Below are 25,240 nucleotides of genomic sequence, written 5' to 3' on the forward strand. Positions count from 1 at the left end.
TGAGAACTCAATATTAACTCTCTGGTATATACCAGAGCAAATTATGCAGAACTGGAAGTGATGTGGCAATGGTACACTTAACTCTACATTCTGGTGATGGTGGGAAAGGTTAATTCAAATTCACAAGAATCTAAGTTCCCTCCTTCTTCCATTCCTTGAGTGACTGAAGTAATGAGAAGCTATTAGTGTTGCTCAGTGATGTAATCCTATTGCTATTGCTCCAGTTTGATGGGGAGTGACCCATTATTCCCAGTGATTTGTCTTGCATCCATTACTGAAGTGTTGATGACATCCCCTCCAGATGGTGGTTTCAAATCTCACTCCAGGTCCTGAGTACATAATCTAGTTTGGCACACTGGTGCACTGCTGGGTGCCCATCCTTCAAATGAGACATTAAGCTCTTATCTGCTTGTTCAAGTAGACAGTAAAAATTCCTTGCTACTCTCCGAGGATGAGCAAGATGTTCTCCCAGTGTCAACACTTTGGGGTATTTGAAAGCTGTGGTAAGTTGCCATATAAACGGGGATATTTGCTTTCACTGGTGCTTCCTAGCCAATAGGGGTGCTGTAGTTGGAGTTTAGTTGCATTGCATTTATCTTCACAAAGTTGAGCTGTTTTGTTATAACAAGATTTAATACAATACTAGCAGAAACATATATAACTAACTGGGGCAGTAACTGAGGGTCTCAAACATGTGAGTTGTGAAGCTGGAATTTTAACTGTTACAAGAAAAGCAAGTTTTCTTGAAGTTCTGATGGAGTGGATGAATAAATAATTTTTTTCTGTTGATTGCAGAGATCCAGAATTTCTCTTCTATGATCAGTTGAAACAAACCATGAATGCATACAGGTATGAAAGACAGACCACATGAGTGGTCTGTGGTCCGTTATGGTTGTTTACTAACCCTGTAGCTTGGTGGGTATTAATGTAGCACTGAGTCTTGGAAGCTAGAATGGCTGTGGGCTGAGTTGGCTGGTGGAGAAAGCTTTATTTGGCTTTCACAAGCATTTGGTGGGGGTTAAGGAAATTTGCCTGATTATCCTACTCCTGATCGTTAACCAGTAATTCCCACTGAAGAGTATGCAAATGTGGACATGAAGCAAGCAATAGATCTGGCTCAGTTGTGAAGTCACCCATAGTCGAATAGCCTTTCAATGCTTGCTGTCCGGACTCGCATATCGAAGAATGATCACTTGGGTGTGTTGCCAGAAGAATCTATGCGTTCAGAAGATAAGGTACTGGAGGACTGCTAGTGCATAGAGAATCTTCCCCCAGCACACCAGTGCTTGTAAGAGAAGAGCAGAAGAAAACAAGATTATAGATTGAACAGTGATAAATTCTGAAACAATCAGTGTACCACCATCAACTATCCCATTAGGCATTTATGATTAATTTAAGGAGTATAATGATTTATTCACGACAGACCAAATTGGTTGTTTACCAGTAGCTCTAATACAAGAATGACACTTGTTTTAATTTTAACGTGATTTATTAAGGAACAACATCTGCATACTGGCCGTTGTGTTTCAGACTTGATTATTCGTAGCTGATTGATCACAATTGCTGTAAATCTTTTTCATATTCTTCAAATCTAACCTTTCCTCTGATATAAATAATTAGACTCTTTTCCCCTAAACCTTTTGTCTTATATAGTTCTTTTTTTTTGCACAATGTGACCAAATCATGGATTGGGCTTTCAGACCAGGGTGACAAAGGCAAAGTCCCTGGAATCATTTCAAGAAATGGTTGGTTGATGTAATGGATGAGCTAGGATAAGTTGAATGGTTTTCTCATCCATGTTGTGATTATGGTGCAAAGAGCAAGCTGCAAAATTTAAAATATTTGTTAGATGCTCTAATACGTTTGTCTAGCTGCTGTGGTGTTCTTTTTGAGGGATGTAAGTTATGCCTCCACGCCTGGCAACATTTTCAACAAGAGAAAACTGTGAATGAATAGCAAAATCTCCAATTTTTCAATCCACCTTTTAAGCCTAGGTCTCTGTTCACTTACTCTTATCACTATAACTTTTGGATTATTTGTATTTTTCTCCTCTACTTTTACAATTGGTGGCAAAACCTTTGTATCTATAACAAAATTCTTTCCTTAAGATCAACCCCCCCACCCCCAATCTTTCTTCCTCTGCCCATACAACAGCTTGCATTTGCATAGTGCCTTTAACGTAGTCAAATGTTGCCAGGCAGAATTCGACATAAGGAGATATCCGGAAAGCTTGGTCTTGAGCAGACCAGGGATAGAGAAGTGAAGAGGTTTAGGGAGGGAATTCCAGAGCTTGGGGCTGAAGGTACGACTGCCAATTGTCAAGCAAAGAAAAATCGATGTTGTACAAGAAATCAGATGTGGAGGACTGTGGAAATATGGGTGGATTTCTCAAAATCCACCATTTCATAGATTTGAATACAGCCTGAGATTAAGCCAGTCTGTTTGCAATCTGGGTGTCATGTTTGATCCCGAGATGAGCTTCTGACCTCATTCGTGCCACCACTAAGACCGCCTGTTTCCACCTCTATAACATCGCTCACCTTCACCCTGTCTCAGTTCATCTACCGCTGAATACCTCATAGATGCCTTCATTGCCTCTAGACTTCACTCCCGACCAGCCTCTCTCATTCTACTGCACATAAACTTAAGGTCATGCCAAACTTTGCTGCCTGTGTCTTAACACTCAGCAAGTCTCATTCCCCTATCACCCCTTTGCTCATTCACCTATGTTGAAATCCATGTGTGGCTGCAGGAGCTTAGGGAGATGGAGAAGAGCCTGGTCATCAAGGAATTTGAGCACATGGATGAGGATTTTAAAACTGAGGCATTACCAGATTGGGAGCCGGTATAGGTTTTTGAGTACAGAGGTGATAGGTGAACAGGACTTGTTGCGGGTTCAGTTACAGGCAGCAGATGTTCGTAAACTGCAAAATCTCCAAGCAAACCTTCGGCATTAGGATACTCTGACCTGGTTTCAATCACCGTTCCCCTACTAAGTTTTTGCTCGATGCCTGATTTTTTTTTTTCTTTTCCCTCCCCCCATCTTCTTACTTCCACCGCCCACCCCATGAAGTATGGTGGGATTTTGACATTACATTTAAGGCAGCACATAAATCCAAACTCTTAAGATATTTATTATATAGGTAATCTATACTACTACACTCAATGAGCACCACAAATAATGGTTTGTTTTCCTGTCCCTTCAGATTTCGAAAGTATTATGGCCACTTCCAAATCTAATACTAACCTAGATGAGAGACTTGTGTTTATCTTGTGATTTCAGCCTCTCCTCCCTTTAGCCATTGAAGTGACACCTCTTCAATATGTTCTCTTTGCAGAGTGAAACCTGCCATCTTTGATCTACTGTTGGCATTGTGTATAGCAGCATATCTAGGAGTTACCTATTTTGTTGCCCAGGTGAGTAATTGTATGACCTGTATGGGAACTGTGTTGTTCAGCTTTGCAGAAGTGAGGCAGCCAAGTGCGGGGGAGGGGATAAAAGATCTGTTAGGAAGAATTATCAATCTTTTTCCACATTACTTTCTACGTGCATGGTCAGCATGGCAGATAAGTATTGGGATGACTGAAGCCATTGTTTTTGGTCCCCACTCCAAACTCTGTTTCCTAGCTACCGACTTGACCCATCTCCCTGACAACAGTCTGACAACAGCATATCAGTGTGACCACTATTCCTTTTCCCTTATGCATTTAAGGGAAATTTAGTGTCCCCTTAATGCATTAGTGCTTCCATCTAAGAGGAGCATGGCAATGATATTTTATTGGTTTCTTGACACAAATGCAGGAATAAATTCCCAAAATCCATAATTTCATAGATTTGAATACAGTCTGAGATTAAACCAGTCTGTTTGCCATCTGGGTGTCATGTTTGATCCTGAGATGACCTTCTGACCTCATTCGTGCCATCACTAAGACCGCCTGTTTTCACCTCTGTAACATTGCTCATCTTCACCCTGTCTCAGCTCATCTACCGTTGAATACCTCATAGATGCCTTCATTCCCTGTAGACTTAACTCCTGGCTGGTCTCTCACATTCTACTGTACATAAACTTGAGGTCATGCCAAATTCTGCTGCCTGTGTCTTAACTCGCAGCAAGTCTCATTCCCCCATCACCCATTTGTTCGTTGACCTGTGTAGATTCCCAGTCAAGCAATGTTTTGATTTTGGAATTCTCATCCTTGTTTTCAATCCCTCCATGGCCCTGTCCTCCCTCTCTCTGCAATCTCATTCAGCCCCACAACCCTCTGAGATAGCTGTACTCCTCTACTTCGAGCTTCTTGTCTCCCAATTATAATTGATGCCTAGGCCCGAAGCTTTGGAGCTTGTTTTCCTTCTTTAAGACACTCCTTAAAGCATACCCCTTTAACTAAGCTTTTAATCAGCTGACCTAATACTTCCTGATGTGGCTTGGTGTCATACTTTGTTTTATAATGCCCCTGTGAAGCACCTTGGGATGTTTCATTTTGTCAGTGACGTTATATAAATGAGTTGTTGTTGTAGTGGATATCTACTTAGAGCAGAATTTGGTATTTGGTTTTTTTTATATTTGTTCATGGAATGTGGGCATCGCTGGCTAGGTCAGCGTTTATTGCCCATCCCTAATTGCCCTTGTTCAGGGGGCATTTAAGAGTCAACCACATTGCTATGGGTCTGGGGTCACATGTAGGCCAGACCAGGTAAGGATAGCAGATTTCCTTCCCTAAAGGACATTAATGAACCAGACAATCGGCAATGGTTTCATGGTCATCATCAGACTCTCCACAGGCTGTTGAAATGTACCCCAACAGAGAGTCGCATTTTTAGGATGGTAAGGGAGAAGGGGAAAATCTCTGTTTATATATATATTTTTTTAAATGGCACAACTCTTTCTTTGCAGAATTTTGGTTTTATTTACAACACAGTACGGAGGATTACTCTGAAGCCGAAGCAGCACTAACGCCAGAGTCCCCTGCTCTTGGTACTTTCACATGGTAGAAGGGTTCTTCCAGTACAACCGCCCTATATCGGCGTGGCTGGATCCAAACTACAGCACTGAGCCAAATCTCTGATTATGCAGCATCAGCAACTTCCTAAGGGTTGGAAGATGGTCCATAAATAACAGCACTATGCTATTTCACTTCTGCAACAACAAAAACCATTCTATTTTAACCCAAATACAATCCACATTAAGCACTACCCAAAACCTGGCCACCTGTCCTCCATTTTACTGTTCAACTATTGAGAATCCTCTACATAATGAAGTCAGTCCAGGTTTGAATGCATGGATATATGTTTGTTGGTTGTAATTTGTTTAACTCTGTCTGTTAGCTGTAAAGGTCCTGGTAAAATGAGTTTGTGGTGAACACAGGACAGATCATAATTCAGCACTAATTGTTAATTACTTTCAAAGTAGCCACATAGATGGGAAATATCTTTAGTTGCGGTTATCAAAGCCTTTTGCCTTCATGGGCCATATGGATGGAAGTACATATAATGGTCAATTCCACATACCCTTTAATTTCACCATATTCTAAGTTGCTGACATAGAAACAGATCTCAATGTTTTGATTTAGGATGAGAACAGCCTTGACAAAATGCTTAGAGCCTGAAAGTTGAAACACAAATCAGTGAAGAAGAACCAACTCAATTGCTTAGGTTTTGAAGAGCTGGATTGCCAGTTCTTAGTGGCTGTACGTGACACTTGGCCTGGAGTTTGGACCTTCCCTATAGCACTGATGGTGGGGGGTGGTGCCGGTTACTCTTCTGAAATTGGGACTGATGCTGCGTGCAGTCATGGTATAACTAATCGGGATGTGCCTGGTCTGACATTGGCTAGCCAAAATGGAAAGTACTTCCCAACATTTAGGTCCCTCACCTTTTTATAAATCACAGTTTTTTGTCCTTGCTGTGTTGTGAAATAACCTTTTTTAATTTATTTTGACTTCTAATTGAAGACTGAAAATTAGTTAATCTAAATTATAACTTCTTTTAAAAAACCCCTATATCTACAAATTGCACCTTGTTGCAGTGTTTTGCTATTTGTTTTCATTCTTTCAGTGCACGTAAATCATCCTTGCGGAAAAATTTGCACAAGTTTAATTGAGTGTCAGTGGGTAATTCAATCGAATGGCTGAATCCATTCCCAATTTTATCTGATGTCAGTTTCAGGAGTGGAAACCCTAGCTGGTTTCCATAACGCCTCCCAACACCCCACTCAAAACCCATGGACACCAAGAGCAACTATCACCAGAAAACAAAAGCAAAAAATTGCAGATGCTAGAAATCCAAAATGAAAAAAACAGAAACACTCAGCAGATCAGGCAGTGTCTGTAGAGAGAGAAACCGAGTTAATGTTACACCCGCAATTGGTTTGCTCTGCATTACCCAGATATTGGACCTGGGACCTCTGGTCTGCGTGTCTTTATTTGCCAAACCATCATGAGAGCTTGTTCAGTTAAGTAACTGGGACTGAAGGGGCCCACCTCCCTAGCAGTCCTCTGACTAGTTGAGGCACCAAATCTAACTTTGAACCAAAAAAAAATCAAAACCTCAAACATATCTTCCTGCCTTTCAACCCAAAAGAAACGGCAGCTCCTTCCCAGCATTGCGATGTACAATTTCATTCCTATTCACATACTGCAGTGAATGCAGAACCTTAAGTATTTTCTTTTGAAACTTGATGGGACATTTCTTTTCCATTTTAATTGCTGCCTCTTGTCTGGAACTTTTATTTATGTCTGTGTTGGTTATTTGTTGAAAATCAGTGACATTTTTTTTCCTGATGTGTAATGAAATGGATTATGGGATAACAAGTGGAGCTGTATCGAACACTGACATTCATCATGACTGTTCTGTACAGGAGGAAGGAAAATAAATAAAATGGGGGAGAAAACTGAGCAGCTGGCATGTATTTGTATTTTTGAATGTTGCTCTGGTATATTATAATTTCCGTCCTTTTCAACTCCCTCCATGGCCTAGCCCCTCCCTATCTCTAAACTCCTCAAGTCCTTTAACCCTCTTAAGATCTCTGTACTCCTCCATTTTTGGCCCCTCACACATTGATTTTCATCAGTACACAATGGCTGTGTCTTCGGCTGCCTAGGACCTAAGCTCTTGAATTCCCTCCCTAAACCTCTCAGCTTCCCTATTTCTATCTTTCCTCCTTTGACAGCCCTTAAAGTTACCGCTTTGATCAAGCTTTTAATCAGCTGTCCTAGTTTTTCATCATGTGGCTTGGAGTCAAATTTTGTTTGATAACAATCTTGCAAAGCACTTTGGGGCATTTTGCTACATTAAAATTGCTATTATAAATGTGAAAGTTGTTGTATACTTCCACAACTCCACCACCAATTTCTCACCACTCTCTTGAAGGCACTGACTCATTCTGGGACACAATTTTACTAGTTGGTGCTACTTATTTATGAACCTAAATGGTGAATGTCAACAAGCTGTTGGACTGGAAGGGAGGGCTTCATAGCTGAAGTTTGATTCTGCCCCCAAACAACCATGCTTTGCATCCAGAGCTTTCATCTGGCTAACAATCAGGAGCTTCCCACCCCCTCATGTCAGCAATAATCTTCGTGCTAGTCCACTCACTGCTACGCAGATGAACCATCTCAACACCAATAAGGGATTGCAGCCAGCCTGGTCCATATGGCTTCGTGCTACATAGCAATGGACTTGCCTCCCAGCAAGATCCCAGACTGCATTGGTCAAAATGATTTACCATAACAACAAGAATTTTAGGAACAGGAGACATCTGTCATAGCCTTAGTTTGTCTTGTTTGCTTCACTTCGTTACTTCCCTACCTGTCTTACCACATCTCTCAATCCTGCCCTCTACTCCAACCCAACTAATTTGCTTTAATTCATCTTGATTTTCTTTCCCCTTGTGCTCCACTTGAGCACCATAATGATTTTGTTCTTGTGAAGCTTACAAGACAGATATACAGGAGCCACTTTAATTGGAGGAATTAAGCCAATAGGAGATCATTTTATTATGTGTTCTGGGGATGTGGTCGACGCTGATGAGGCTGTGTTTTTGTTTCATTGTCTTCGTGGAGTTGCCCTGAAGCTGAACAACTACTTTCCTTGTGCTAGCGATTTTCCCACAATGGTGTTGGAGCAGGAAATTCCAAGATTCTGACCCAATGATGGTTAAGTGCTGGTGATACTTGTACAAATGAAGATGGTCTGTGACTTGGAGGTGGTGCAGTTCCCATGATCTTGCTGCTAATGTCCTTTATCAGTGGCAGAGACGGTGTGGGCTGGGAACTGCTATAGAATCATAGAAATATACAACACAGGAGACCATTCAGCCTGTCTATCCATGCCAGCTCTCTGCAATCCACCTAGTCCCAATCCCTGCCCTTTACCCCTAGCTCTGCAAATGTTTTCCCTTCAAGTACTTACCTAATTCCCTCTTGAAAGCCATAACTGAATCTGCCTGCACTTCCCAGGTAGTACATTTCTGATCACAACAATTCGAATGCTGTCTAGGTAGCCTTGCAATAAGGTAAAAAGCAGTGTGCAAAGAGTAAATTTGACTTTTATGGGAAGGGAGCTAAAAAACAGGCACGTTTATTAGCTTGTGATTGGGAAATGTTCAGGTAAAACTCATCAGGTTCAGCAGCTTGATCCCTTTTTAATTATCGATTCTTAAGCCCTCTTTTTAGAGACCTATCTAATTGCCTCAAACTCATACTCTCTGTTTCAATAGCTCCCTGGTAACTTATTTCACAACATTATTACCACTTAGGAGAACTGCCTGCCTGTGTTCTTGCTCACCCTAACTTCCTAATGCAGATTTTCCTATTTGACTTTCGAGAGCTGCTTGTTCTATTTGTTCCAGTTGTGTGGGTCTTTCTGAACCTGATGCAAACACCCCTCAGTGTGAAGTGACTGATGAAATAATCTTTCCCAGTGATCGTTTTTAATGAATCTGACAAGTTCACTCCAGACTAGGTCCACGTGAGGCCTGTGTGCTGGCATTGAGTGGTCCTTTCTTGCAAGAACAATATAAAAGCAGTTTAACTTTTGCCCCCTTGGAGTCTGAACTCTTCACCACGTGATTGAATCAACTTTTGTCAATCAACCTACAATACATTATACTGAACAGCTCAAGAATAATAGGCGCATTAGTACCTAGAACGTGAAGCTGTATTTTTGAAGCAGTTCAGTTTCCTGCTTTAGTTTGTCCGCAAGCTTTCTGAAAGATACTGTTGTAGCGAAAACATTTGCTAAATCATGTGGTAGGAGGCCAGGAGCAGTGTATTTTTTAATAAACAGCCAGGTTATTTAAATACTTCACACAGAATATCATGCGTTTAGTGGGCTCTCTTTTGCATTATGTGGGAGGCAGGGAATGGATTGGCTCATTCATCACCAGGACCACACTACAGTTCAGCTAGCAAGAGGAGGCTGACTCACTAAGGTGTCAGAGATCACAGAATTGTTACAGTGCAGAAGGAGGCCATTCGGCCCATTGTGTCTGCACCAGCTCTCCATATGAGCATTATGATTCAGTGCCATTCTCTTGCCATTTTCCTGTAAATCTGCACATTGTTTCTATTTAAATAATCATCCAATGCCCTATTGAATGCCTCGATTGAACCTGCCTCCACCACACTTCCAGGCAGTGCATTCCAGACCCAAACCACTCGCTGTGTGAAAAAATATTTTCTCACATCACATTTGGATCTCTTGCAAATCGCTTTAAATCTGTGCCCTCTCGTTCTCAATCCTTCTACTCTGTCCAGTCCCCTCATGATTTTGAACACCTCTATCAAATCTCCTCTTAGCCTTCTCCTCTCCTAGGAGAACAGTCCCAACTTTTCCAATCTATCTTCATAACTGATTATAATTGGTATCTGATTGTGATTGCTTATTTAGAAACCTGCAAAACTGATCACTAAAATACAGTAAAATCCCGATGAGGCGAATTCCAGGGGATCTGCCTACAAATTTGTGTTAAGTGGAGCTTCGTGATAGCTGAGGAGGCCCCATTCCCACATGAATGCATCTCTTATGTAACTCGATATGCCTACAAATGCTGTCTATGTCAAAAACAACAGCTTCAAGTGCCAAACGAAAGCACAGTAAAGCAGTAAATGTGTGAAAAGGTCTTTATTCAATTTGTTCATACCTTACAATAGCCTAACCTTGAAAAAGGTCGGAACTTTGCATTGAAAAATGTCAGGAATTAGCTCCGGAAAAACTCCGTAATCCTTCTTCTCAGGTGAGCATTCATTGGGCCCTCAGGCTCCTCAGTTGGAACAACGTACTGCATGTATGACTGCATCATCTGTCAGTTTCATCGTGTAGCTTATGGCATCGCTCCACCTCCTCGCGAGTTTCCATGGTTGCCTCTGCTGGAATTTCCATGCCAGCCTCCCGCAGGTGAGCAAAAGGTGCCTCGTCACTGGATTGGTCGGCCTCACCTTGATCCTCCTCGTTCTCGGCGTCTTGTGCAGTCATAACCTGTTTGAACCCCGGTTTCCGATCAACGGCACTTTTCACTTTCCCCACAGGTCTAGCCACACTTGCGGGATTTGCACGTCCTTTCACAGGGGGAGATCTCGATGTCAAGTGATGGCCCAGTGCTCCATGATTTCACACTCTTGTGTGGTCTAACTCTGCTCTGATTGTTTGGTACAGTCATATTACAATCTTAGACAAATTCAGCTAATCTGGAATTACCATTGTGGAATTTGGGCTTATGACCCGCATCTGTCAATGGGATTTGCTATTCTGCCAGCGAGAATGGTTGACGACTTCAACATAACCAGAATTTTGTGCCATCCAAGTTTGACTCATTGCAATTTGATTGTATTAATTCTTTTTGCTCTTGCCAATTTTCTCTCCACCTTCTCCTCTTCTCCCACGTTCTCCTCTCCTGAAGCTTCTTGTAGGGATATTTCCCCAAGTGGTTTAGCTAGAGTATTGCATGCAGTTCTGGAATCCGCATTATAGGAAGGATGTGATTGCCCTAGATAGAGCAGAGGAGATTTACCAGGATGTTAGCAGCCAGGACGCCCTGGTCCACTCCTCCATCACCCCCTATACCTCAACCCCCTCCCACGGCACCTTCCCATGCAACCGCAGAACACCTGCCCCTTTACTTCCCCTCTCCTCACCATCCAAGGGCCCAAACACTCCTTTCAAGTGAAGCAGCATTTCACTTGCACTTCCCTCAATTTAGTCTACTGCATTCATTGCTCCCAATGCGGTTTCCTCTACATTGGAGAGACCAAACGCAGACTGGGTGACTGCTTTGCAGAACACCTTCGGTCTGTCCGCAAGCATTACCCAGACCTCCCTGTCGCTTTCCATTACAACACTCCACCCTGCTCTTATGCCCACATGTCTGTCCTTGGCTTGCTGCATTGTTCCAGTGAAGCTCAACGCAAACTGGAGGAACAGCACCTCATCTTCCGACTAGGCACTTTACAGCCTTCCGGACTGAATATTGAGTTCAACAATTTTAGATCATGAACTCCTCCATCCCCACCCCCTTTCCGATCCCCCCCCTTTTTTTCCCAATAATTTATATAGATTTTTCTTTTCCCACCTATTTCCATTATTTTTAAATGTATTTCCATCCATTGTTTTATCTGTATCTTTTAGCCTTTTTTGATTCCTTCACCCCACCCCCACTAGGGCTATCTGTACCTTGCTTGTCCTGCTTTCTACCCTTAATTAGCACATTCCTTAGATAATATCACCACCTTCAACACCTCTTTGTCCTTTTGTCTGTGACATCTTTTGGTTATCTCCACCTATCACTGGCCCTCTATCCAGCTCTACTTGTCCCTTAAACTAGCTTATATTTCACCTCTCTTCTATTTTTACTTAGTTCTGTTGAAGGGTCATTCGGACTTGAAACGTTAACTGTGTTCCTCTCTGCAGATGCTGCCAGACCTGTTGAGTTTTTCCAGGTATTTTTGTTTTTGTTTACCAGGATGTTGCCTGGGCTGGAGAGTTTTAGTTATGAGGAGAGATTAGATAGGGTAGACAGGAAGGAACTTTTCCCCTTGGTGGAAGGATCAATAACCAGGGGGCATAGATTTAAGGTAAGGGACAGGAGGTTTAGAGGGGATGTGAGGAAGAATTCTTTCACCCAGAGGGTGGTGGGAATCTGGAACCCACTGCCTGAAAGGGTGGTAGAGGCAGAAACCTTCATTTGGATGTGCACTTGCGATGACATGGCATACAAGGCTGTGGGCCTAGTGCTGGAAAATGGGATTAGAATAGTTAGGTACTTGTTTGACCAACGCAGACTCGATGGGCCAAACGGCCTTTTTCTGTGCTGTAGACCTCTATGACTCTATGGTCTTGATATCTGGGCTTTGAAAGTGGGTAGAATATGACAACAGAGCCTGGACTTGTCTGCCCCTGACATCCACAGGCATACACCTTTTAGCAAGGGTCACTAATAGCAATCAAGAGTCGAACCCCTGCTAATTTTCTTCACCTTATCCATTAAATATTCTCATTTGTACTTCCTGCCCTTTTAGAAGGACAAGGGCAGCAGATAGATGGGAATACCACCACCTGGAAGTTCCCCTCCAAACCTCTCACCATCCTGACTTGAAAATATATCACTGTTCCTTCACTGTCGTTAGGTCAAAATCCTGGAGCTCCCTCCCAATAGCACAGTGGGTGTGTCTACACCACATGGACTGCAGCAGTTCAAGAAGGCAGCTCACCACCACCTTCGCAAGGGCAACTAGGGATGGGCAATAAATGCTGGCCCAGCCAGCAAAGCCCACATCCCATGAATGAATAATAAAAAATCTCCGCCAACAAAAGCAAAATGCAAAAGCAAAATTAAAGAGTTAATTGTTTAAGGTCCATGATCTTTAGACTGTGTGTCTCAGCGAGGATTCTTCAATCTGAATGGTTTAAGTGACTGTCACAAACAATTTTAATTGCCTGTCATCAAATATATTTGTATCTGGATGTGTGAATTTTCATACTCTCAGAGCAGCTGAGACAATTTAAATAGCCCTTTTGTATTTTGAAAGAAAGATGATTAGATAATTTCTCTCTCTCTTTCCCCAGAGGTTAAGAAAAACATGACATCTCACCCACACAACTAACCCACACTAACATATACACACACAAAAAAATTAGATACAGTTGAAGGTAAAGCAGTGAGTATAAAAATGGAATTTAACTCAGTCTTTATTTCAGTACAGGCCTGATGTTTCGTAGTCGAGTTGTTACTTTAGTTGAAGTGAAGGTCTCAAAAATGTAGACATTTCTCAGTGGTTGTTCCTAGAGTTGATCTGCCCGGAGGTTGTTTTCACAGGCAGGCTTGAAAATGGGGACAGGTTAGAGGAGAAAGAGGGAGGCTTAGTTTCTCTTTCAAGATATTGTAAGTAGTTACTTTGCTGTTTAACTGGCTGCAACAGTTGATGACTTTGCCTGTCGGATCCCCTCACTCCTCCAACCTCTCCTCCTGTCTCTCTCTCTCTCTCTGCCTGACAGAATCCTGTCTGCGTCTCTGAAGATGTTTCTGAAAAGCAGTTTGAATTTTCTGCTATACCTTTAACAGGGATCTAAGACGGCCACTGTATCATGTGACCTCACAGCATCGATCATAGTCCCAAATATGGTTTGTGGTCATTTAATTAACAGTCTGTAATCTTCTCCCACCTGTGGTTTTAGGTGGCCAAAGCCTTTAGATTTGACAATGCAGATTTGCATTTTTACAATGAAGGTGTTAATGGGGTTTTGTTTATCTCCTGACCAAAACCACAGTGAGTTAATATGAGAAAAGGCATCTTTGTCCTCTTCTTCCTCTTGCAAGATAAGATGGTTTAATCCGCAAAACTGTCTGGTCACTCTGAGGACCCATCTTAAGTTCCAGTTTTTTTTTTGAATAGTAGTCTTTTAAAATGTGTCTTTAATGATTTATAATACCTTCATGCAGGTACTGTGTCATGACAGTCTGTTGTTTGCCCTGTTCTCACACACACCAAATGGATCTCAAATACCTGTAAACTGATGCTCAAAATGCTATAAAAAAATCTGTGCAGCTGAAGCCTGAAGAATGGCGAGTACCATTCCTTCACCACTGACTGCAAAGCTAGGGCCATTGTCAACAACGTGTGATGGGATATATTTTTACCGTATGTGAATGTGCCAGTGACCAGGAAATGTGTGCTGCGTGTAAGACTTTTAATATAGATAAGATATGAATTCAACCCTTTGCCAATGGCCTGGTGGATATAAGCACTATCCAATACTTTTACTGACATGATTCAGGCTAGGAATGTGTCAGGTTAAATTCTTGGATCTTGCCAATTTCAGCAAGTACAACAAGTTGGGGTGTTGCAATTACCTGTAATTTTCAGAATGCCGGGCCTTTGAAAAGCGCTTGCTACTGATTGCCATCAGTGAGCACCCCCAGCTGCCCCCACCACCCCTACAATCAGCAAAATGTATGTATGCACAGAGCATCAGGTTCAGCTTTGCTTCCTTGCAGTCCAATATCCTGCCAGAGTGTGCTGCCTAGGCTCAAACGTGAAGAATAGCCGGTTGGACAGGAACTGTACCCTTGTAAACATTAGCACTTTCAGAAGAGATGGGGGCAATCACAATATGTGGAGAAGACTGAAAAAGTTGGTTCAGTTATCAGTTTGTTTTTACACATTAGAAGTGAGCTGTAAAATGCAGTTTATTACAGTATGACCAGGAGAGGGAGCAATCCATTGAGAAATGTACCTATCTGGTGATCTGTGTGCTATATAGGGCTTCAGCTGAATGGCAGAATACTTCTGCCGCATTTCAGCCTTGCACATTTTTAATGAGAACATGGAGAAAGAATTATCTCCCCAAAGCCTGTCCATCACCTACAAGGCACAAGTCAGGAGTGTGATGGAACACTCCCCACTCACCTGGATGAGTGCAGCTCCCACAACACTGAAGAAGCTTGACATCGTCCAGGACAAAGCAGTTCACTTGATTGGCACCAGATCCACAAACACTCACTACCTCCACCACCGACGCACAGTAGTAGCAGTGTGTACCATCTACAAGGTCAACTGCAGAAATTCACCAAGGCTCCTTAGACAGCACATTCCAAACCCACAACCACTCCCATCTAGAAGGACAAGGGCAGCAGATAGATGGGAACACCACCACCTGGAAGTCCCCTTCCAAGTCACTCACCATCCTGACTTGGAAATGTATCGCTGTTCCTTCACTGTCGCTGGGTCAAAATCCTGGAACTCCCTCCCTAACGGCACTGTGGGTGTAACTACATCACATGGACTCCAGCAGTTCAAGGAGGCAGCTCACCACCACCTCCTTGAGGGCAACTATGGATGGGCAATAAATGCTGGCCCAGCCAGCGACGCCCACATCCCGTGAATGAATAAAAAAAATTCTTTAGAATGTGTAAAGTCTGGAATTCACCGAATATTGGCTGTCATCCCATGAGCTCTCTATCCTGTGGGACTATTCACTACATTGCTATTTGGCAATCCCATAGGAGGATCACCAAACTCCCTTTGTCGCACTTCGTTACCCAGATGGTAGCAGACTCAAAATGAGGTCAGTGACCTTGTCGTTCCACTTTGAAATGGGCCTATCTGTGGGTATTCAAAATGTCCACCTGATTCAGGGAATTGGCTCCTTTCAATATGAATATCTGAGTCCCCTGCCCTATAGCTTCAGTTACTGAAACATAGGGCCACCTCAAAACCCGGGCAATCTGGCCCATGAAGTTCTCCGGCAACTTGGTCCTAATTGTGCAGATATTTGTTCCTCGTGGTTTTTCTTGTTTGGGGTTTGTGGGAGCCAGGAAGATTGGGAAGGCTGCCTTTCGCACTGTTGCTTCAATGCTGGATACCGGATAAACCCACAATTTATTAGGGCTGCATTTTGACTGTTGGGCAACTAGGCCAACTGCCCCACCACCAAGAGGCCCGGCCTCCTTTGAATTTGGCAGGCAAGCTGGTGTCAGACTGAGGCCTCAAGATCGGGCCAAGGCAGTCGGCAACATATGTTAAGTTATTGAGTGTCGAAATCACAGAGGATGTGGTCCCCGGGATGACAACAGCTCAGATTAATTTTGTGTCACACTCCTGCTCCTCCAGTGACCCACAGAAATAATTTGATGCTTAAACTTTAGCCCGGGTCCCTTCGGTTCCATCACCAGTGTAACTGGTAGGAGTGCATGTATCACGCAGCTCCTAACCGGTTATGACCTAAAATGGCAATTGGGGTCCTATTTAAGTCATGGGACCTAAATTTCCATACTAAAATGGACTGAATCAGGCCGAACAACCATCAGTGGGCTGCTCTTAAAATGGAACAGTAAAGTCACTGACACAATTTTGAGGTGGTTACTGCCCTGGTAAGGTCAGAAGAAGGAAGTGAAAACCGACCCCTTTGTATTGCAGATGAATGTGAACATTGAGTTAAACTTTATACCTGGCTCCCCAAAGCTCCCTGGTACGTACTGAAACATCCAATGAAGATCAAAAGCTCAGACTCCTTTGACACAGCTGGCCGATCAGTCACAGGTTGCTCACAACTTTGGGAGCCCAACAAAAGGGAAGTAAAAGAAATATTGGTTACAGCAAAAATCAAAAATGTTTACCAAACACAAGCACAGCATGCAGCTGCTCGAAAGTCATTTCTTATGCACATCCATAACTGTGTTGAACTCAATCATCAATTATCCATGATTACTTCCCCTCCTCCCTCCCTAATCTTCCTCATCAGCTCCTGATGGTAAACCCCATGGACAGTGAGAGCCCTCCAGTATCTCATCCTGAAGGTTATTAGCATGAATCTAGACAGTGAGTGTTGGCTTGTTATTTCTCATGGCTCAATAATTGCTCTCGCACATGCAATTTTCAGAGTGGGTCTTTGGCGAGTGATCAGGAGTAGGAATCCAACTTGATTTTCCCATCCCTTCACCAATGTTTGAACATCCATCCCCTTCTGCTACCCCTACCCACGTCAGATTGGGTATTAAACTCAGTGTCTTTTGATCTGCATAACACACTTACAAGCCATCTTTATCAACTGTGTAAGGAGACCTCACTCCAGACCATCTGGACCCCTCAATTAGATTTCAGCCTATAACTCATTCCTTGGTATCCTGCATGATATATAGGAAACATCTCAAACTTCTCATGTAAACCCACACCCTGGTAGCTATTATTATACAAATAAACTATCCTGGTCTCTGGATTAGATTCCAGCCTGCGACCCACACCCAGGTATCTACGATTCCACAATGACAACATTCGACCTTGAATACCTATTATTCTTTGTTCAATTAGTTTAGGTGGCACTGAGTTAATGGGCTCAGCTACAGGAATTACAAGAAATTTTAAGTTTTCATCTAAGCATAAGCGATTCCAGCACTGAGTTTCACGATTTAGCCATGATTTTAACAATAAGGAATAGCATGAATGTTGAATGGGCCTTTACTCACCTAATTACAAACATTTTTCAAGTCAACATTAAGAGAGGGAAGTCTTGAAATGTACTTACTGGTAAATTAGTGCATCCAACTAACTGAAGGCTAGAGGCAAAGATGACCAATGTGCGGCTATCTTGCGTTGCACTGACTATTGTATGTTCCTCCAAATCTGCTGAGAAAAAAACAATTAACTTCAAACCTGAAGATTACCAGGGATGAGGGAGTTCAGTTATGAGGAGAGGTTGGGTAAGTTAGGTCTCTTCTCCTTTGGAACAGAGAGTGTTAAGACGTGACCTAATTTTCAAAATGATGAGAAGCTTTGAAGGAACAGAAAGAGAAAAACTACTCCCTCTGGTGAGTGGGTCAATAACCAGACCGCAGATTTGAAACAATTGACAAAGAGCTAGTGAAGAGGTGAGGAGAAATGTTTTCACTCAGCGATGTGTCAATCTGGAACACCCAACCTGAAGAGATGGTGGAAGCTGATTCCATAAATAATTTTAAAAGGGAGTTGAGGATGAGGAACTTGCAGGATTACAGACAAAACATGAGGGCATGAGTCTAAACACAGCTACTCTTTCAAAAAGCTAGCAAAGGCACACGGGCCAAATGGCCACTTTCTGGGCTGTAAGTTTGCACAATTTTATGATGCCAGGAATTAATTGAATTTACACAAAACAGCTCCAGGTTTGAAGTTGATTCTGCAGAGTTGGAGAAGCATACAGTTGGTGCAATGCAAGATGGCTGGACATCAGCCATCTTTGCCTCTAGTCTTCAGTTGGATGCATTAATTTACCAGTAAATTCACAGCTTTAGAAAGACAGGTTTAAAGAATTAAGATTGCACAGATCAGATTTACTCCAACACAGCCTTCCCATATGATACAGATAAGCTGCAGAACGAGATATCCGGTTCCAATTCCTGCTAATCTGAACGGCTTTATCAGTAACTCAAAGTATATGCATCACAATTTTTTCAAAGACCTCAGTCTTTACCTGGGAGCACTTAAAAATTGAAACCAGGGAGGCTCCATCCTCAGTTACCATCTATCATAATGATAGCCTGATGTACCACAAATGCCTTTTACAAGTGAAGGTAATCATAGTAATAAGATTAAAGAAGTGATATTTTGAATCAGCCATCAGCACTGAGACTGAAATAAAGGTTTATATTTATATGTTGAAATAATGCCCTTGATGACCCTAGGAAGTCACAAAGCACTTTACTGCCAATGAAGTATTTTTTGAACTGTTGTCACTGTTGTAATGTAGACTAGGAAGGTCATGCATAAGGAAGGTGAAAATAATTTATTTCTGGATAATAATGAGTGAGCCTGTGGACTCCTGGGGGTCTGGGAGGATTAATTGCCAGAGCACTCCTGAATTAACTACAGGTTTGCCTCATGTAGGAAGTGGGGGAATGTTTGACTATACACAGGGACAAAATCAACTGAACAATAGAAGTGAGAAAGAATCAGTTTGAAGACCTTTTCCCATTGCTATATGCAAAAACATAAACCTTTAACCCCTTCCCCACTGGAGCAACCACCAGAACCTTTCCGATAAGTTATTTCTTTCCCTTCTTCAGCTCTAATTTTCTTCTTTCCTTCTTCCATTTGAGTCAGAGGTTGTGGCTTCAAGTCCCCAAGTCCCATTCCAGCATTTTTCACAACCTCAGGACATTGTGAAACACGTTATAGCCAATGAAGTATTTTTGAACGGCAGTAATTGTTGTAATGTAGGAAATGCAGGAGCCAATTTGCACACAGCAAGCTCCCACAAACACAATGTGAAAATTAATCAGTTAATCTGATTTTTTACTGATGTTGGTTGAGGGATAAATACTGGCCAGGACACCAGGGAGAAATTCCTGTTCTTCTTCAAAAGAACATCCATCTTGGAGACCAAATGGGACCTCCATTCAGCAACATTCCCTCAATAATGCACTAGGAGTGTCAGTCTAGATTTTTGTGCTCAAGTCTCTGGAGGAGCTACTTGAACCCACAGTCTTCTGACTCCAAGGCAAGAGTACTATCCACTGAACCACCATTTACAATAGCCAACAGCTGTGGCATTGTCAGACCAAGCACTGATGTAGTTCAGCAAACATAAAAGTGAATGGGTGAACAGGACTTGACGCGAGTTAGAAAACAGGTACCAGATGAGCTCAAGTTTACAAAGGGTGGTAGATGGGTGTACCTGATGAATCCCAAAGATCCAAGATATCTACTGGTAAGATTAATTTCCTCTTCCTGCAAATCCCACTAAACCAAAGCTGCCATGAAACCCCAATATTGGCAGCATGGTCTATCTGCTATTTGAACTATACCCTCAGCCGAGGGGCGAGGGACTTGTAAAAAAGGGCGAGGATTTTGAATGCTTCATTTCAAAGGCCAATCACTCACTAACTAACATCAATTAATATTGGGAGTAACTTGTTTGAAAAAGTGCAAGTGCATTCATTAAAGCATTTAACAGAATTACAGGGCTTCATAAAACTAGCAAACGCTAGCTAACGAAAGGTACACTGTCACCTCAGGGACCATAGCAAGCAAGTTAGAAAAGACCAACTAAAGTAATCCAAAGGTTAAAATGCCATCCAGTGACGTTCCTTTTTGTTGAGGTTTTTTTTGTTATCTTCTTTAATCCTGTAGAAAACATTAAATTCCTCCCTACAACCGTGTTTCAGTGACAGCTGCTCCATTCAGAGATCAACTCCCTTCATTTTGCTCTCTTGTCTCTGTGCAAATGCCAAGTCAAATTGGATGAAGGGGAGCTTAATTTCTAGCTGCTAAGGCACTGCTCCAGTCACGCAATACACCTACAGGGAATTTATGTACTTAAAAGGGCTTGCTGGCTGTAAAAACACAATAAAAACCTTCTTTGAATGACTCATTGGAACGGAAGGCTGCAATGCTGAAAGAGAAAAAGTGAACTGTTTATAATGATATAAATGGATGAATAATGGATGGATGATGTTGGATAATCTGACTTAATGGAACTTGGCTTTAATTATTTCCACACTTTGTCTTGTGTATGAAGAGAAAATCGTTCAGTGGAAAACAATAAAAACAGAACCTTATTTCAAATATTGTTTCTGCGGAGGATTCTGCTCTTTCACAGGCTCCAGTTCAGCTTTGTGTGGAAATGTTTTCCCACATTGCTTTCGTTTTCTCCTCCCACTCCTCCCATGAAGCCAATGACCATTGGTGGGGTTTGAATTCACCCAGTACTTAGCCCAAGTGGTCGACCTTCATGCGTGAGCCTCCATTGGGACGGCTGGCAGCCTATTCAAGCTTGAGAGAGATCCTGAACTGGATCCGGTTATCTCCACACACAGATAGAGATATTCAAAATCATGAGGGGTCTAGACAGAGTAAATAGGGAAAAAACTGTTTCCGCTGGTGGAAGGATGAAGAACAAGAGGGCACAGGTTTAAGGTGATTGGCAAAAGAAGCAATGGAGACATGAGGAGGAACTTTTTCACGCTGCAAGTGCTTAAGATCTGGAATGCACTGCCTAAGAGTGTGGTGAAGGTAGGTTCAATCGAGGCATTCGAGAGGTAATTGGATTATTATCTGAAAAGGAAGAATGTGCACAGTTACAGAGAGAAGGCGGGGAGTGTCACTAGATGCAATGCTCTTTCGGAGAGCTGGAGGAAACACAATGGGCCGAATGGCCTCCTTGTGTGCTATAACAATTCTGGATCAGGCTGATTTGGCTGATTTTATCCCACCCTATTCCAAGAGTATTGAGGACAATAGTTGTAAACCTACTGATGCCATACCACCAGGAACAGGAGCTACAAACACCCTTCTGGGAATGGGATGTACAGCTGCCTTTATACCACCAGGAATTGGACGTAGAACCACCCATATCACACTGGGATTTTCCACTCACTTTCATGGCACCTGGATCCTTGTACACTCCATCCTTATATTAGCTGGGAAATGCATGTACCTGTCATGAAGAGATATTAATGTACATAATGTTATTGGAAATTATTTTTTTAAATAGAGGTTTAGTCTGTGTTTGTGTTAATTGGATTAAAGCAGCTAGTCTGGGTGCTTTGATGTATAGAAGTTTTGAGATGTGAACAGTAAGGTAAAGAGTACATTTGTATTTTGTTGAATAAACCATTCAAAGGCTGGAGGGGTGAAATCTTCCACCTAGCTAGGAGACACCAAGCAATATGTTTATGTTACTAATAAAATTGGTATTATGAAAGGGGTTTTATTGTTAGAAGAGGTGGAATTCAAAGGGCCTGGTGATACAATGAGAATTTACATTCATAGGGAAAGACTGGGTATAATAGAAGGGAGTTTGTGTGTGCAGGGCAGAGGCATGTAATATCTAAGCAGCTGTAAGACTACAACTGTCTGCAAAGGAACCTAATTGAAAGGAACCTCATTTTGAATTCATAAGGTGAAAAATGCTTTGCCTGGTGTCTGGTTAATTCTATTGGTTATTGTTGCCTTAGTGGAGATTAATTTGGGAATTTTTTTAAAGTTATGATAGCAGTAATTTGTAGACATGTTTAATACCTTGTTGTAAATTAATAAATGTTTCATTTAGTTTGATATAAAAACATCTGGAGGCTAGGTGGGTTCATTTCTGAATTCAGAGTTGCACCCCAAAGATACCAATTGAAAATATAGGTTATGACAGTTGTTTAAAGTTTCCCTCTGGGATTTTAAATAACAGCCTTTACCAACTGCTGTGTCATAACAGTGCCCCATTCTTATACCATCTGGAAGGGATGCACAACTACCCTTATCTTTCTGGGAATGGGATCTACACCTGCCTCTATACTGTACCACTGAGAATTGGATCCACACTTGTCCTTATTCTACTTGGTGATATCGAAGATGCTTTAGAAAGTGTGAGTCCATCCTTCACCTTGGGTTCTTATGTAGGTAGTTTAGCACTATCAAATATGCCACATCACAAACCATTTCAGCTCTTTTTCAAATGACACTAATTGGCTGATGAATAAAGTTGTTAGTGTGGTTAATCATTAGAATACAATGATTTGGATCTACTGGTGCTTCTCTGCTATTTGATGTCTTTTTCCCAGGGGATGGGGGGTGCCCAAACTGCAGCCAATAAGTCAAATACAGTGTCCAAGCTCCAGCAACTCAGCAGCTTACCCCACAAAGCAAGACACCCAGCTTCAAAGTTCAGGCAATTTACAGCAACAACTTACATTTATGTAGCGCTTATAACGCAGTAAACTGTCCCAAGATGCTTCACAAGACAAATATTAGAACTGAGCGGCAACGGGAATATTAGAACAGGGAGAGGTGGGTTTCAGGAGCATCTGAAAGGAGGAGAGTGTGAGTTGGAGAGGTTTAGGGAAGGAATTTGAAAGCTAAGGGCCGAGGCAGCTGAAGGCTTGGCCACCAGTGATGGGGTGAATTAAATCAGGAACGAACAAGAGGCCATATTTTTAATTCTATTATTTACTTGTCCTGTTTGAATATTTGTGATTTAGGGAGGGCTGGTTTTGTAGTGCCGTTGCTCCAATTATGAATTATTTCTTGATTGAAAAGTAAAGGATGATAGTAAATACAACATGGAACATTTGCACATTAATAGGAATATGGATTTAACCTTTATTCGTAGCTCTGGAGGCTCAATGATATGTGGCCTTTGAAGGCAAGCTGGTTTTCCTTTGGTAAGTTGTTGGTCTCAATTTACATGTGTTATTTGATTTTTGCTTTTTTAGTTGTCCCGCTCCTCTCAGAAGAACATCAAAAATGGGCCATTCAGCCCTTTGAGCACATTCTGTCATGTGGTTGACTTTTAAATGCCCTCTGAACAAGAGCAATTAGGGATAGGCAATAAATGCTGGCCTAGCCAGTGACATCCACATCCCATGAACAAATTTTTAAAAAATAACATCATGGATAATCTACCTCTGCGACACTTCCCTGCACTATCCTAATGTTCCTTGATTCTCCTTGTATCTAACTTATTAAGCTGCTTCTCACTGGGCAACTGCTTAATGGACACTTCAGCTAAGCGAAGACAGCAAGTGTCAACAAGCTGCTCAATTATGAGGGGGAAAGAGTGAGCATCAGAGTTGAGCCTGATGCTGTCCTTATCAGCTGCACACTTTCCAATAAGGGGTTAGGAGTGAGGTGGGGGTGATTGGGTAGTGATCAGTAGTCAGGAAGCCAACGTGATACCCAGGATATGACAAAAGGACAGGACAGTAGAGATGATCAATCAAGATCTTACTGAATGACGGGACATGTTCAAGGGGACATATGACCTACTCCTGTCCCCATTTCTCATGATATTTCCCTTCTCAGGCTCAATGGTCCTGAGGACAATTGTAGTATCTTTTTACCCAACCCAAGAATCAAAGCTCTGTAGGCGAGCTGGTTTTATCTGTTGGGCCACCCAGGCAGCCCAGGGTTACTTTCATTGCAAATTATACTTCCTATTAATTACAGAAGCATTTGAAAAGGAAATGAAGAACCTGCTCTTATGCAGCATCCTTCTTGGCCTAAGGACATCCAAAGTGCTTTCCAGACAATTCTGTACTTGTGAAGTGCTGTAATATGGGAAACCGCAGCAGTCGACGTGGCCTCAGTATAACGTCATACCCAATAGACAGCATCTCTAACAGTGCACCACTACCTGAATACTGCATTGAAGTGTCAGCCTAGATTTTTGTGGTCAAATCTCTGGGATTTGAACCCACCTCCATTTAATTCAGAATAAAGATGCTACCCGCTAAGCCACAGCAGACAGTTCTGTAATATTACTTTATTCCGTCGGTGACAGATCTGCAGTCAGATTCAGCAGCAAGGCGTAATAGCATGTTCATGTGCACTGCCTCTTTGAATCTGCAAATACAATTTTCAAGAAATGCAGTTGAAACCAAAACTGTGTTTGTAGTTTTGTGGGTGTGGTCACTAACTTTCAGTTATGGCGGGTCTACTCTTGGTCTGTGCTCAGTCCCATCCATTGCCAAACTCAAAATGTCAAACTGATGGGAGCCAGTCATAATGCCCGCCCAGTGGGTCCAAACACCATGGGAAACAGCCTCCTCTTAAGGAGCATCTGAAGACATAGATATCCATTTGTTTACAGGTTTAGCTCCAAAGACATGTTTGTCATTAGACCCAACGCTATTACAATGTTGAGTATAATACTTACATTTGGACAGCATCTTCTCACATCCTAAGGAACTCCTATATAGCACTTTTACAGCCAAGTAAGCACTAATGAAGTTTAGTCACTTTTGCAATTTGGGGAATGAAGCAGCCAATTTGAGCACAGCAAAATCCCGCAAACAACAATATGATAGTAACTAGATGATCTGTTTTAATAGCTTTGGTTGAGGGATTAATATTGGCTATGCCAGTGACATTTAGGATTGTTCCTACCTTATGGGATGCTGACTGTATCCTCACAATCTCATGGATACTATCCATGTTGGCAATTATTGAACAGCTGCTCCTCAATGAGGTCCCATTTGTGGAGTCATTATCTTCTTTTTACTGCTTGGAACCAATCATGTCAGTTTTGAAACTCAGTACCAGCTGAATACATCGTACCACCCACAAGGAACTGAGAGGAGATGCTGAAGGCAACAATGAAAAAGAACCAGATTGACATCAGTAGGGATGAAATCATTAACTCAAAGAACACTTCAGTAATTATGTAACTTGAGCCGTGTGCATTAATACAGTCTGACTGTACTTAACGTGATTGTACCTTCGCAGATCCAAACTGCAAACTCGCCCTTCCCCTGAATCAATCTCTTGTAGAATTGCCTTTTAA

The 25,240-nt window shown here is 42.1% G+C and overlaps 2 protein-coding genes across 3 annotated transcripts in view; one reads left to right on the top strand and one right to left on the bottom strand.

Annotated features, from left to right (window-relative positions):
- ncln (nicalin) overlaps positions 1-6,894 on the top strand; it is a 42,958-nt gene extending 36,064 nt beyond the window's left edge. For both annotated transcript variants that reach the window (XM_078556042.1, XM_078556043.1), the window contains exons 13-15: positions 796-849; positions 3,339-3,417; positions 4,896-6,894. In XM_078556042.1, the coding sequence (XP_078412168.1) occupies positions 796-849; positions 3,339-3,417; positions 4,896-4,955 (193 nt within the window). In that variant the 3' untranslated portion in view covers positions 4,956-6,894. The remainder of the gene's footprint in view (positions 1-795; positions 850-3,338; positions 3,418-4,895) is intronic.
- The window catches only part of haus8 (HAUS augmin like complex subunit 8), a 109,847-nt gene extending 84,826 nt beyond the window's left edge, over positions 1-25,021 (bottom strand). Inside the window, exon 1 of the mRNA XM_078556045.1 lies at positions 24,844-25,021. The gene's annotated coding sequence lies outside the window, so the exon portion shown is untranslated. The remainder of the gene's footprint in view (positions 1-24,843) is intronic.
- Between the last annotated feature and the right edge of the window lie 219 nt (positions 25,022-25,240).

The sequence above is a fragment of the Cetorhinus maximus genome, chromosome 13 (assembly GCF_964194155.1).
Source record: "Cetorhinus maximus chromosome 13, sCetMax3.hap1.1, whole genome shotgun sequence".
Taxonomy (NCBI): Eukaryota; Metazoa; Chordata; class Chondrichthyes; order Lamniformes; family Cetorhinidae; genus Cetorhinus; species Cetorhinus maximus.